The 14,251-nt window shown below is 41.5% G+C and overlaps 1 protein-coding gene across 3 annotated transcripts in view; it reads right to left on the bottom strand.

Moving 5' to 3' along the window:
• CCDC178 (coiled-coil domain containing 178) overlaps positions 1 to 14,251 on the bottom strand; it is a 387,874-nt gene that overhangs the window by 127,218 nt on the left and 246,405 nt on the right. The window contains exons 18-19 of one of the 3 annotated variants that reach the window (XR_012798754.1): positions 13,784 to 13,919; positions 12,678 to 13,598 (exon numbers count right to left, since the gene is read on the bottom strand). Coding sequence is in view for 2 of the 3 variants with exons in the window: in XM_075584634.1 (XP_075440749.1) it covers positions 7,561 to 7,710 (150 nt within the window). In the remaining variant the exon portion in view is untranslated. Of the gene's footprint in view, positions 1 to 7,560; positions 7,711 to 12,674; positions 13,920 to 14,251 lie in introns of those variants that run through there. The other 2 variants (XM_075584634.1, XM_075584645.1) reach the window with 2 other exon arrangements.

The following is a 14,251-nucleotide window of genomic DNA, read 5'->3' as shown; positions in this document are numbered from 1 at the left end:
GTGATCAAGTGACTTGCCCAAGTTCACAAAGAGCTAACACTGAGATTTGAACCAGGCTCCCCTGTCAGGCTGAGTTACTCCATCACTTCATTATTTATTAGGCGATGCATATTAATTTGCATGATAATTTGCGATCCTGGTCTTACATTTAGCCCACACTTATAGCTGAGATAAAATGAGTTATCTTTGCTTATTTCATCGTTAAAGCTGTAGAGAATTCAGCTGTAAATGTAATTCATTTTTTTGACCAATGATACACATCAATATCGGCCTTTTAATGCACACAACAGGCAGAACATTGTTTCGTTTTGAAAGCTTAAGAGATGTTTTTCCTCTGCTTTCCTTGCACTAGTAAGTGATTTGGGGAGTGGTTTTGTGATAAACATGTTGAAGATTTGTCCGGTACAACATTACATCAAAGTTTTCCCCTTTCTACTGTACACTGAGCAAGACTTAGGCCTCGGCCATGGTGAACGCTGGAGAGGGCGCAAGCGATCACTCGGCTTCCCCACCGTCTGGAGCAGGAGAGATCTGTGTCCTGCATGCAGAGGAGACGGGGAGGCGTGTCGGGGGGGGGGGGGGTGGGCATGATGTCACGGAGCTGGTTTGCCCTCATTGGGCGAACCGCTCACATGACCCGGACGCCGCTCGCGGCCGCGCATGAAAACAGATTTTTCTGTTTCCTCTTGAATCGCGAGCACCGGAGCCTCTGCTCCCGCCGGAGCCTCTGCTCCCGCGCACTATATAAACAGCCTTAGAGAGGCACATCTATGTGATTGCGCCGAGCGCACCCTCCTGCGTTCCGTCGCGATCACCATGGCTGCAGCCATACTATACTCCGCGATTTTCACTGCTCCAGTGGGGCTGCACTGCGGCTACAGCTCTTACAGTCCTGAGGACAGTAAGCTGCCCAGGAGGATAAACTCTGTGAGGTTCCATGCGGCGGATTCCGCCGTGTTAATCCCTTTGGGCCATCTGCAGGGAGAGAAATCACAGACCCCAGCAGCGTTAATCCTTTTGGGCCACAAAACTTGCTGTTATTGTGGGCGCGGAGGGGCAATGATCGGGCCCCAGTTTTCCAAAAAAAAAAATACGCGGCCACAAGGACAGTAAGTCTTGCTACATCTGTATCTTTGTACCAGTGGGTGATTGCAATGACATTGCCTCTATCCCAAACCCGACTTTGATGAACCCAGTGTTCAACTCTTTCCGTAACACGAGAGAACACGTTGTGCTCCTCTGTTGTTGGGACTCCGCCTAGTTTGGACAAACTACATTTACAAATATGAAAATTGCTCAAACAGTGCTGATTGCTACATTAACGCATAGCGGTTTCTCAATTAACCCTCTTGCCGCTCCAACAACAAAGAATGACATATGATTAAAATTATGCAACAAAATAATAAAACTGCTGGACATAGTATTCCTGGGATATTTTCTAATGTCCCTTTATCTCATTGTGTGTCTGACATATTATTTCAGTTCAACATATGTGGGGTCAATTTATGCTGAATAGTTATTAGAAGCCATGATAACAAAAGTCATTACACTGCAGTTCCATTTTGACAGTAAAAATTTCTGCAACATTATCACAAATCCTCATGCATTAGTGCAATGATCCTTACTATAGTTTCATATTAGAATGAAAAGGCTGCTGTAGCATACTTGATACAAGTAAAGTTCTTTTGAGCTTTACTGCATTTTTCTTTATTTGTATTTTTTTCTTTTCCGGCACTCTTTTTCCTTTTCATGACATAATATTCTTCATTTCAGAAGAAAATGGAAGCAGCGTTTCTTTTACGAGGTATTGTAACTGTCACTTTTGTTTCCTTTTTCTATCATGTTTTGAAGATATTCCAGAAATAAACCCTCTCCGGAGTAGTTGGTAAATCCCTTGGAAACTGGGTTCTTCAGGGTCAACAATACTTTGTTATTATTATCCGTCTCCCAACATTTCCCAAATATAAACATAACAATTTCTGTGCTCTACTTAAAGTCATACTAGAAGAATTAATATATATGTAGTATATCAAGATACTTTGAAAAAGGTCACAGTGCTCAGTCTTTTTAAGGCCGGGTTCCTTGGCTCTTCAAGGTCCTGCCAGGTTCTGTCTTTGAATGTGGTTGGAGGTCCATCTCTTTTTCTGTCATTGCATAGTTCCTCAATGTAATATCTTTGTATGGCGATTATGTAAGTAATAGTGTACGTGATTGGTGCTGTCTGTTATATAAGTGGGCAGCCTACTGCATCTATATCACGCATCGGGAGTAAGTGATACACATCTCAAGATACGGTATGTCATGTTGTAGGTCATTGAAGTTTATTGAATAATGTGAATTCTTAACTTCATTAAAAAAATCTATTAGCATAAAACTGTTCATAAAAACCTAAAGAAACCTGATAAAGAGACATACAGATGAAGCAAGACTTCCTGTCTCCGGTGCTGCGGCTGAAAAAGCACAAAGTGGCTGCTCTGGAGACAGTGTCTTCCATGGTTATGCTACGGGGGATCTATGAAGCCAAATTGGACCCCGCAGTGATACTCCTCAAGTGCCAGGGCAGATACGATCGCAGTTACACAGCTTGGCCCGGTGTCGGAGACAATAAATCTGGCTACATTTGTATCTGTGAGAGACAGATATAGGTATTTTGTCCATATTCTCTTGCTATACACATTTATAGAATATTGTAGAACGTATTTCTAAGTGAAACAGTTTTTTATATACTACTGTAAAAGCAACTTATCAAAGTTTAATTACAAGGCCCCTTAGTCCTCGTCAAAAGTAATTCTTAAAAAAACAAAAAAAACAATTTAAATCAAGCCCTTCCTTACCGTGCACCTTTTTTGATATTTCCAGTGAACGGAGTTATCGGTATACTGTACACAATACCAAATCGCGACTTTTTGTACAGGATGAGAAACAGGGGTGGAGGAAGCGGGGGCCCTCTGTAGCAAAAGCATGTTATTTCCTGCTCTCGGGACCTCACAGTTCTTGAGATACTTACTGGTGAAGTTACTGGATTTAAATCTCCCCCCAGGAGAAACAAAATGCCTGTCAAATTGTGGGTCAATAGAAAGCAGCAACATCATACTGTAGGTTCTGGCTTCCTATTGGACGGGCATTTAAATTCCCTTTAAAGTACAGAAACTAATATCAGTAACTTCACTGGTAAGTATCTCACAAACTGGAGGATCCATGAGCTGAAAATAGAGCGGAATAAACTCTGAATTACCCTTCGCTTCCAATCCTGTTAAAAATGGGGATGGGTTATTTGGGCAGATTACAGACTTAAGGTATGTGAATTGCTATAGGTCAAATATATGAGGCGTAAGCATGGCTTATATATTATCTGACTGGATAAGGATACTTTTACACAGCTGAACTCTACAAGCCATGCAGTCTTTATACTGTACATTGGATCTTGAGGAATCTCCACTTGAAAGCATTTTCACACATTCACTGGAAAGGACTTCTACATCTCACTTGGCCTGCTCTGCTCTAATGTGGAGCAGTTTCCTATAACCAACCAACCCCCACAGCCTGACATCAACCACATTAACTATTTCACTATAGATCTGATGTATTAATACATCTGTACATTCCTAATCTGTTTTAAAACTTTGAACCTTAGGGCCCTCTCAAGTGGAGTTAACGTGATCATTGAATTGATTGTATTGCTGCTCAGAGTGCTACAGGTGTTGGGTTTAGAGGGCTTCTCATCTAATATCCCCCTGAAGTTGTGAAGATATTCATACATTTTCTACCCAAAAAACTGGACACATACTTGATCTTGTTTTCCAGACCACGTTAGAAGTCTCTGACCAATAGACCCAGTTGTTTGGTCAGATCAACACTCCATTTGGTTCTCATTAGCAGCCCTCAAAATAGACCTTCCTGCATGGAGATGTCCAGGTATCGCTGGTAAGGGGTCTGATGACAAACCTGTATCTTTCTCATGTAATGAGTGACTGCTAGGATGATCACCATGCTCATGTACATTAATATAACAGTGGTGTCACGGCTGCATCTCCTTACCTCACTTACAACCCCTTACCTCACATTACCACTCTCCTTTGTTCGACAGCACTATCAGGTAATTGAAGAAGGAAGTTTGCAGGCTTGAACGGAGCTTTGTCTCGCATGTTGGAAGATAGCTAAAACTTCAGAAGAAGTTAGAGTTTCTGTCACAAGAAATTGTGGCAGTGGACAATAGACCAGCTCAGCTTTTCCACACTGTGGAGAGGCTTTTCAGACCAGCATGTCTGCAATCTGATGCAGACTTCTCCCAGTCACGTTGTGATGAGTTTACTCTATTCTTCTCTGGTAAAGTATCCTCCATCCGGTCTGGGATTACGATAGTGCTGTCTAATGAGTGTTAGGTTTCCAGGCTTGTGAATACAGATTCTCTAGCTTCATGGACTAGTTTTGACCATCTGGAAGTGGAGGACATTGTACAAACTATCCAAGGGTTGCGCCCCACTACCTGAAATTTGGATCCAGGCTAAATGCTCCCACTGGCACATTGCAGCAGGAAATGCATGACACGTGAGAAGCTGCCATTGAAAATGAAATAGCGAAAGCAAAAAAAGGGTAGTTCCTGGCGCGCTCCAGCAGGTGCAATAACTGCGAGAATCGGCGTACTCCCCGCCCCAGCGACAGATCCTGTGACGGCACGCGTGACACACCGCAGACCAGGGAAGCCATTCACAAGCGCCGCCAGACAGGGGCATACCCCCAGGCTCGGGCTTGGGCCCTGCCCCAGTGTCACGTGACGATATGGGTGACATCACGCTCTACCATTGGGCGCCTGCAACCGAGTGGGCGGTTCACTCTAATCTCTGGAAACTGCTTGCGGGCTGCCCATTGGTCACCAGCCCTTTATATGCTCAGCCAGCCCTCTGGCAAATTGGCTGAGCATAATCTTTCGTTCCTGAAGGTAGTGTTTACCTCAAGCTTCTGTGCCTTGTCCTGTTGCCTTGTGCATTCTGATCCTGCTTGTTCCTCAGTGTTTCGACCTCGGCTTGTACCTAGACCACCGACTTCTCTCTACCTCGACCTTGGCTGGCATCTGGACCTCCACCTTCTCCACTCCTGGACCCCGGCTACCCTCTACGACCATCCGACTTCTCCAACCCCTGACAGCGAGTATTACGACTACCCTCACTTCTCCAACCCTGACCCGGCTATACGACTATCACTCTGCACTCCGGACGCGCTCATGTGGCTGGAGGTCGGTGTACAATAACATCCCCACCTCAGCCTCGCGGTCCTGTTTTGTTTGTGGTGAGCACCCATTACAATAACACAGTTACATAGTAGATGAGGTTGAAAAAAGACATATGTAAATCATGTTCACCCTATGTTAAATTTAGATGACAGATACTTATCCTATATTTGTATGTACAGTATTTTAATCCAGAGGAAGGTAAACACAAAATCCCAGTAAAACATTATCCAATAATGTCTCATAAGGGGAAAACATACATTTCTTCCTGACTCCAAATAATCAGATTTCCTCCTGGATCAACATCCTTCCCATGTTTACTAATTTGGTACATCTCTCTATATCTTTCCTTTCAAAAAGATGTCCAACCTTTTTTTGAACATATCTATTGTATCTGCCATCACAGTCTCCATAGGCAATTAATTCCATATTTTAACTGCCCTTACTGTAAAGAACCCTTTCTTTTGTTGCTGGTGAAATCTCCTTTCCTCCAACCTTAAGGGATGTCCGCAAACGATGTCGTTTGTACTGCTCTTGGGATGAATAGTTCTTAATTAATAATTGTTTGTTCTTGTATAGCACTGCAAGTTTTACGTAACGCTTTACAGAAACATTTTGCAGACACAGTGCCTGCCCTGTGGAGTTTCCAATCTATGTTTTTGGTGCCTGTGGCACAGGGAGATAAAGTGACTTGCCCACGGTCACAAGGAGCCGACACCGGGAATTGAACCTGCTTAACTCAGTGCCAGTCAGTGTCTTTACTCACTGAGCCACTCCTTCTCCATCATTTCAAGGCTCCTTATATTGACCCCAAATTGGCAGAACTGGGAGAAAATTTTATTAAAGCGGCCAAGCTTCCCCATCTTTTCCCAGTTAACAAAGAAGCTTTAAACAAGCCCATAACATATATCAAAGTGCAAAACACCATCAAAACACTCAAAAATAGGGACCAGATATACTAATGAACCTCTTTAATCACATTGTTGAGATGGAGGAGATGCCACGGGACTTTAAGAGAACAAAAATAATTATCCTTCCAAAGCAAGTGAAAGATCCTGTACAACCATCGTCCTATTGGCCCATTTCTTTATTAACTCAAGACTTTAAAATCTTAACAAAAATCTGTGCAAATAGACATAAAAACATACTCCCAGACCTACACTAATAGCACTAGAGCCGACAGGCTTTTCCCCAGGGTGACAATCAGTTTCGAGCATAAGATCATCCATTGCCGCAATAATAACAGACAAAGGAAAATATATAATAGTAAATTTAGATGCCGAAAAGGCTTTAGATAAGATAAAATGGCCACACAAAATTAGACTACTAAAAGCACAATAATTTGGTCGACACTTTATAGCTCTGATACAAGCCATTTACAACAAACCTACAGCCTTTGTAATGGCTAATGCATTAAACTCTGAGTCTTTCAAACTGCAACGAGGCACCAGACAAGGATGCCCATTGCCCCCAATGTTACTTGACCTTTACCGAGACATCTCAAACAAATGGACAAATTTAAAGGCATACACATAGGAAACCAAGAACTAAAAATAGTAGCCTGTGCAGATGACATGCTACTGTTCATTTCAAATCCAACAGTGGCCATAAGAGCCAAAATAGGGAAAATACAGATGTTTAGTAGGGTCTCAGGTCAAACTATAAATTATGAAAAATCAAAGGCACTGGCACTCACAGGCAAGAAAGAAATAGGATGGAAGGGGTCCTTCCCCTTCAAATGGGCCCAAAAGCATAACAAATTCCTGAGTATACACCTGCCTGGCAATATACAACAAATGTATGTGATGAACGGCAAACCAATAGTGGAAACAATCATACAGAAACTACAAAGGTGGTGCAATCTAAACATTTCCTTTTTGTTCAGATGCCATCTTATTAAAATCACATTTTTTCCTAAGATCCTTTATATTTTACAAATGTTGCCAATATTAATGAAAGATAAAGACGAAAAATGTTTTTCCTTTTCTTTGATTTCTTTTTGGAGTGTTGACCCAGCATGGTTTTTTTTATATATAGTTGTATGCTTTTAGCAGTTTAGATGCATGCCCCTAGCACCTCCATCTGAATTATAGTAGACAGGGTGAGTGGTAATACATTCAATTTATTCATGAAAAACATACATACTGCACATAACAGAATAAGATGATTTTTGTCGTTCAAATAATAAAAACAGTATATACAGTATGATAAAACTCATGACAAAAACAATTTCTCAATAGAACATTTCTTAGTTCAACAAAAAAAGATTGATCTACAAAGAAAAATCAAAATACACAAGAATATGATAGAGAGAAAATAAAAAGTTGAATTACCTGTAAGTAGTCTCGTAAGGTAGCTTCCATGTTCACTCTTTTTTCATAGTCGCACATCAATTTGTCCTTCTCATCCAAATAACACGTTTGAAGTGTCTGATACTCCTTAGCTAACATCAAATTTTCATAAAGCGATGTCTCCAGAGCTACCTACATTGTAAAGCAAGTCATTAAGATGTAATATATTAACAGTTTTGTAATGAATAACTACCAATTCAAAGTGGTATGATATATGCCTCAGATGTCACTGTATATTGTTTCAATTTAGATCAGGGTTCCGCAAACTGGGGGGTACAAGTTTTTGCAGGGGGGGGCGCAGCGATTGCAGAGGCCCCGCGCTATTCCCCAAGGCATTTAAATTAAAGGCCGGGGATCGCGTGAGGCCTGTGCAACGTCCCTTACCTGGTCTTCGATGACACGTTGCCATGGCAAAGTGGCATCAAATGACCCCATGGCGTAATTTGACACCAAACACAAGGTAAGGAGAGGGGCGCGAGCAGAGGGGGGGGGGAGGGTTGGGGGAGTGCAGACAGGGGAGCGCTGGTGGAAAAGTTTGCTCTCCCCTGATTTAGATCATAGCGACAAAATAACTGAAGTTCAGCATTACAGTATTAATAAGAGATCTATTTTTTTACTGGATACCGATAGAAAAAGCATGTCTTATTAAAAGAAGTGTTATCAAAGCATTATACTGGTATCTGGTAAAAATCCAGCATTATAACATGTGCACATCAAAAAAAATTATTGTAACCAATATAAATACTGCTTAGCAAATGCTTTAGTACATGGGCAATCTTTGGTATTGATACACATAATATGGTTAATGTATTAAGACAAAATAATTGGGCAACAAACAATTCTCCAGATATATTAAAGAATAAAGTCATGAGATTCAATGAGATATTATCCTTGATACATTCAGATTAAGGAAGACTTTCTGTTCCCATAAGTGCGCGAAACTCTAGTGCAATTACCCGGTATTTCTATGCATGTTGCGGTCCCCGTAACCATGGCTGCCAAATTGTGTTTTGCGAATGCCGTAGTACTTTAGGCGATAGGAGGTACTAGTGTTTCTTTAACCTAAATTCACAATATTCTGAGACTATTGCTACAGTAATCCATGTTTTGCACTGTTCTGTGTAATGTAACCCTGCCCTTATTCCCATACACTATTTCAATGCCAGGAAACTTCAGATAACAGACAATATTTATAAATTATGGCATAATTATTAAAGTAAATTATAAAAACATGTACTGTACATCGGTGTAAGATTTATGAAAATATGTATTGCATTATACAGTGTGACATAGTCCCAGGATAGTGGGCAGCTTTCTGTCTGATTTATAGAAGAAAGTGCAGACATAGTGTGGATGTGATTCGCCCCATAGATTCACAGTCACTAAGGCTGGTGGATAGGAAATCCATAACAGACTTTCCAATGGTTCTGGTTTCCCTCACCTACTCTCCAAATTGAGGAACAGCAATATATTGCAGTTAGGTTTGCTGCTTCACTCTCTCCTAGAGGCTGGGAGGATGCTGCTCTCCAGGATCCAGTTCGGGGTAGACGGCCCCCACGTGTTGCAGCACCTGAGGATCTATTGTGACGCAATATCTAACAGTCCCCATCTGACAGTTAAGGACTCATTGTTATCGCTGTGTTAAAGTTGGTAACTGGCTTACCCAGCCAACATCTCTTAGAGCTAGGAGGCTGGGAGGACGCTGCTACCCAGGATCCAGTTCGGGTAGGCGGCCCCCACATGTTGCAGCCGGATACCAATGAGGATCTATTGGTACGCTGTTCCCACCTGACAGTTAAGGACACAATGTTATCTCTGTGTGTTATTTAAAGTTGGTATCTGGCTTACCCAGCCAACATTGCAGATAGGGATATGCATGAGTTAGACTCCTGACAGGAGTAGATGTTTATTTTTATGATTTCATTTGTTCTTAAAGTGACGGTGTTTAAAATGTTTAGTGTCACAACTGGAGAAATAAACCACTGAAGGTTGAGCGTTGAGTACCCTTTGTGTGCATACATGTGTTTGGTTTGTCCCCCTTTTCTACAAATGAAACCCTAGAAGACTGTGTCGTGAAGAGCCTGGGCAAACAGTGGCGCTATATAAAAGGGAACCGTTTGACACAACAGTAACAGAAATAATAAAGACTTGGGAATCTTCTTCCACCATCATGCCCTGGCTATCTCTTGTACAGTTTCACCTGTGAGATAATCTCGAGATACTGTAGATGCACTAATTAAACGCTATGCCGCTTTGTCAGAACACAGCTGCGCTGTGCACCCGGTAAGCTGGGTCTGGAGTGGGGTGCAATGGATCCAACGTGGGGTGAGCTTTGTGTGATGGTGCTTGAGGTACCGGATGCAGAACCAGTTTGTGGGGAAGCTCAGTCGCTATGGTTCCCGCCTGCTTCTTCTTTGAGACTGGTCTTAGAGTCTTGCCCTTTGGAGGTTTGGATGCTTCCGCCAGGTTTTCTTTTCCCACTTTATTCTTTTCACAAGTGTTTTTAGGGATCACGGGTCATCTGCTATTATTGGCAAGTATCCTGTGCCTTCTTAGGGTCCTTAGTTCTATAACTGGTACGGCACTAAGCCAGTTCTTGCATCCGTAGAAGCTGGATTGATCCATCGTTCAAGCAAAGGATGGAGAAGAGCGATGCAGCAGAATAATTCTGATCTAGATCAGCCTTTTCTATCTGTTTGTATGACGATACAATTTCTGTGTAACTTTATATACAGTACAGTTGACGTTTATTCTGTTAAGGTGTCAAAACTTGGTCACTTCTGATTGCCTGGGGCAACATTCATACACTACATACAATATACACAGAGCTTGCTATTACTTCACCCTGGGACTCTCTTTGATATGTGACAACCTGAGTCTCCTCAAAGGCGGAAGCCAAAGCATGTCAGCCATTTGCTGATGTTAGGGATGCTCTGTTACAATTTTCATAAACATATATTATCTCTAACTGTCCATGAAATAGCTGTAAATTGAATGTATAACCTCTGTTCATTTAATATAAGCATGTATTGTCATGATAACTCTGTGCCCAGGACATACTTCCTGGTAAAACATTATATAAATAAAAAATAAATACAAGATGTTAATGTTTGGTAGGGTTGAGTTGGTGATTGGTAATCTATTGTAGCAAAGTGAAAAAAGTAGGACTATGCCTGTGGCTTCACTGCTACAGCACACTTACAAATGGTATAAAACCTGCATTATGAAACTGCAATAAACATTCAATAGTACATTCTCAATAGCAACTATGATCAACAAAATTAACTAAGCACCTAATATTAAAGTAATGCACATGTACAAGAAGAGAGTCACAACCATGAGAATCCAACGGTGGTTGCCGCAAGGGAGCATCCAGGTGACACAACACTGCATTAAGTATCATGCTCTAGGGAAGATAAAGGTTTGTAGGATGGGCCACAGGGTCATAACCGAGTAAGTACACTACTGTTCACTGTTGTTCCTCGTATATGCTTTTCATCCAGTATGTAGTGTACAGTATGCCTCTGTACTCCTTTCATCTTTCGAATTTTGTCTTTTCACAGTGAGGCGATATGACTAGTGGATGAGATCAGCATGGAAAATGATGAACGATCTGCTGCAGATGTTAGGAATATTCTGCATCACAAGCATGATATTCTAGTGTCTAAGTTCAGAAGCAGACTAATGAGATGCAATGTGGAAGGACCTTTGGACGTGTGAGGTAAACTTCTGTACTGTACAGTTTGCTTCTGTACATGCCAAGTGATATGCATGAACATTGTACCATATTTCCAGTCAAAGCATTTTTTTTAATTATAATTGTAAAGCATAACCCATGATAAGGGATGTTAACAAGATAAAGACTTGACCATGAGTTGACCAAGCACGTGCATGGATTGACAGAGGAGAAAGCTGATGTGTAGCAAATAAAAATATCACTTGTGCGCACATTTACATGTGTCTGACAGCTCTACAACCCTGCTTTTCACCATTATCTCTTAGCATACCATGCTTCCACTGCAGCCAAGGATTCTGGGAAATGACATGCAAATGAAAACCTTTTGATTCTTATCCATTTAAACATGGAGCCCTGTATGCATGCCATATTGCACAGCTTTTCAGCACAGCCTGGGTTAAAGAATAGCATAGCCAGTTAACCTACCCACAGACATTTTTTTACTTTCTTGATCTCATCAGTGTGAGGCTAGTTATATTTTCTGATGAGACCTATTTCCTCCTTGAACAATTTTCCACTATGGCATTCAGAATTTTTTTTTTTATCCCTGAAACATCAACCTAAGCATCCACTCAAAGTTAATTTGTTGGGGGTAATCTCTAGACTTGGACGATGATCTATAGTTATATTTGAAGGTAAGCCAACTTCGGTTTCAGTGTTATGAACAGTAACTGTATCGTAACGTGACCCTTTTGTGAGGATCGGATGCAGGCTCCGCCCCGTCAAGCTCTGGTCGCCTGATTCCTGCCTGCTGTGCACATGATTGGAGGACCCTGCTATTAAGGCTCAGCCTTTTCCACCAGAAAGTTGGCTGAGCATAAACCTTGTGACGTGTGCTAGTGACATTGACTGTTGCCTCACCTTGTCTTCCATTTCCTTGTTCTCGTCTACTATCCTACTTTCTCCAATCCTCAACCTCGGCTTCCCTACTACTACCCTGCTCTCTCCAATCCTCGACCTCAGCTTGCCTTCAACTATCCTACATTCTCCTACCCTGACCCGGCTAGCCACGACTATGAACCTGCACCAGTGTTTTCTAATCCCCACCTCGGCCTCATAGTCCTGTCTGGTTTGTGGCAAGCGTCCATTACACCTGTCCCTTTTCACATCAACTAAAACAGTGTGCCATTTTTATTGTATCTTCAGGTATCATGGATAAAGCCTACATCCAGTAGCTCGTTATTACTCAGGCGGCAACACCATACATTTCTGAATACTTCACATCGGGTCATCGGTTCTTCCAAGGCAATGAGGCAAAACACAGTGCATCTGCAACATTCATTAAGGAGTGAAATCAACTTGTCAGAACACCTCCAGTGTAATTAACTTTATTGTGTACTGGTATAATATTAACTTTATAAAATACTGTAGTAATGTGCTGTTGTGTGTGTTTGTTTTTTCCTTGGCAATAACGGTACTGTATTTGTCTCTTTACTTATAGATCTCCTGATTTAAACCTCATTGAATTTGTCTGGTATGCATTAAAGCATCATCTGCACAAGCATGTGAAGCCTACTGACAAAGATGAACAAGTGAAGGGGATAAAGATTCTGGAATTAATAAGTGTAGAAACATGTAACAACTACATCAACCATATAAAAAAAATTGTTGCCCGTGGTTGTTGAAAGAAAGGGGACGACAATAGGGATGTAATAGTAATAATTCAATGTAAAGAAAATGTCAGTTGTAATTGCCATAAAATATATATGATTTCTATTCTCTTGCAATGCACCATTATTAAGTTTCTACGCTAAACGATCTTACATTGGTCCAATACTCTGAACAATAGGCAGGCCTTAAGGAACAGTTGATTAGTATCGACTAATGATGAGGTGTGAATGGCTTATTCAGATTTGGACTTTTGGTAAGAAAAGACTGGCTGGGTGCCAGTACTCTAAATTATACTCAGACGTGTTATTAATCCCCAAATCCACACACAAAATAATGACGGAATGATAATGACTCTCTATAATGCATGTATTCAGTGTATTGCAAGAATGTATTGAAACCTTTTGTTACACGATTATTACACACCCAGAGGACAAGTCACCCCACCTCATAAATAAATATTAATTAAACAAAATATATATATTTTTAAACTTAACTCCCTCCCTCTAAACAACAGCGCCCTATTCTTGGCTAGCAGATTTGCTGAACTCGGTGGGGATCTCTATCTCAAGTCAGAGCTGGAGGAGGGGTGAGGGTCAGGTTTCACGTGGCAAGTGCATAGGGTATCTTCCACCTCATCCTCTTCACGCTGGAGGAGTAAGATGCAGAGTTCTGGCTGCAGGTTTTAAAAGAAACAAAAAGTCATTTAATACACACTCCCTCTTTTTGTACATACTATTGTATGAAGCAGTAACACAGTCAACTCTCTACACTGACAGTACTGCAAACAGTACTTAGTACAACACAGACAACGATACTCACGGGATCAGTGAACAAAAACATTCAGTTGCCTTGGGGTACCTCATAGTTGCCTTCCCCTTCCTCCAGCCACCATAGAAGGTCACGGTCCCCATCCAGCTGGTGTCAAGGAGGCTGTCCATACTCCTGCTCATGACTCAGCCTCAGCAGGAGGAGTGTTAGCCCAGCCAGTGTCCCTCTACAAAATACACAGTAACAGAGAGTTTAAACACTAGAGTATATTGTATATATAATTTGTAAATAAACACAACATGCAATTGTTAGAGTAGGTACTGTATTCGCACTTACTCTGGTAGGGAAATCTAGCATTCACACATGGTCCATCATGTCCCAATATTCAAATGGGAACTTCCGGCACAGGAACGTGGGGATGCTCCGTGGGGTTCTGGCAGACTCTGTGGAGCATCCTGTTTCTGCCAGTCTGCCAAATTATTCAAAATTTCTAGCATGGGGCGTTAAATGAATCTTAGTTAACCAAGTACAGTATAAACAAAGCAAGGGAGGTGGTGA

Source organism: Ascaphus truei, chromosome 2 (assembly GCF_040206685.1).
Source record: "Ascaphus truei isolate aAscTru1 chromosome 2, aAscTru1.hap1, whole genome shotgun sequence".
Taxonomy (NCBI): Eukaryota; Metazoa; Chordata; class Amphibia; order Anura; family Ascaphidae; genus Ascaphus; species Ascaphus truei.
This window is presented reverse-complemented; position numbering and strand designations above follow the sequence as displayed.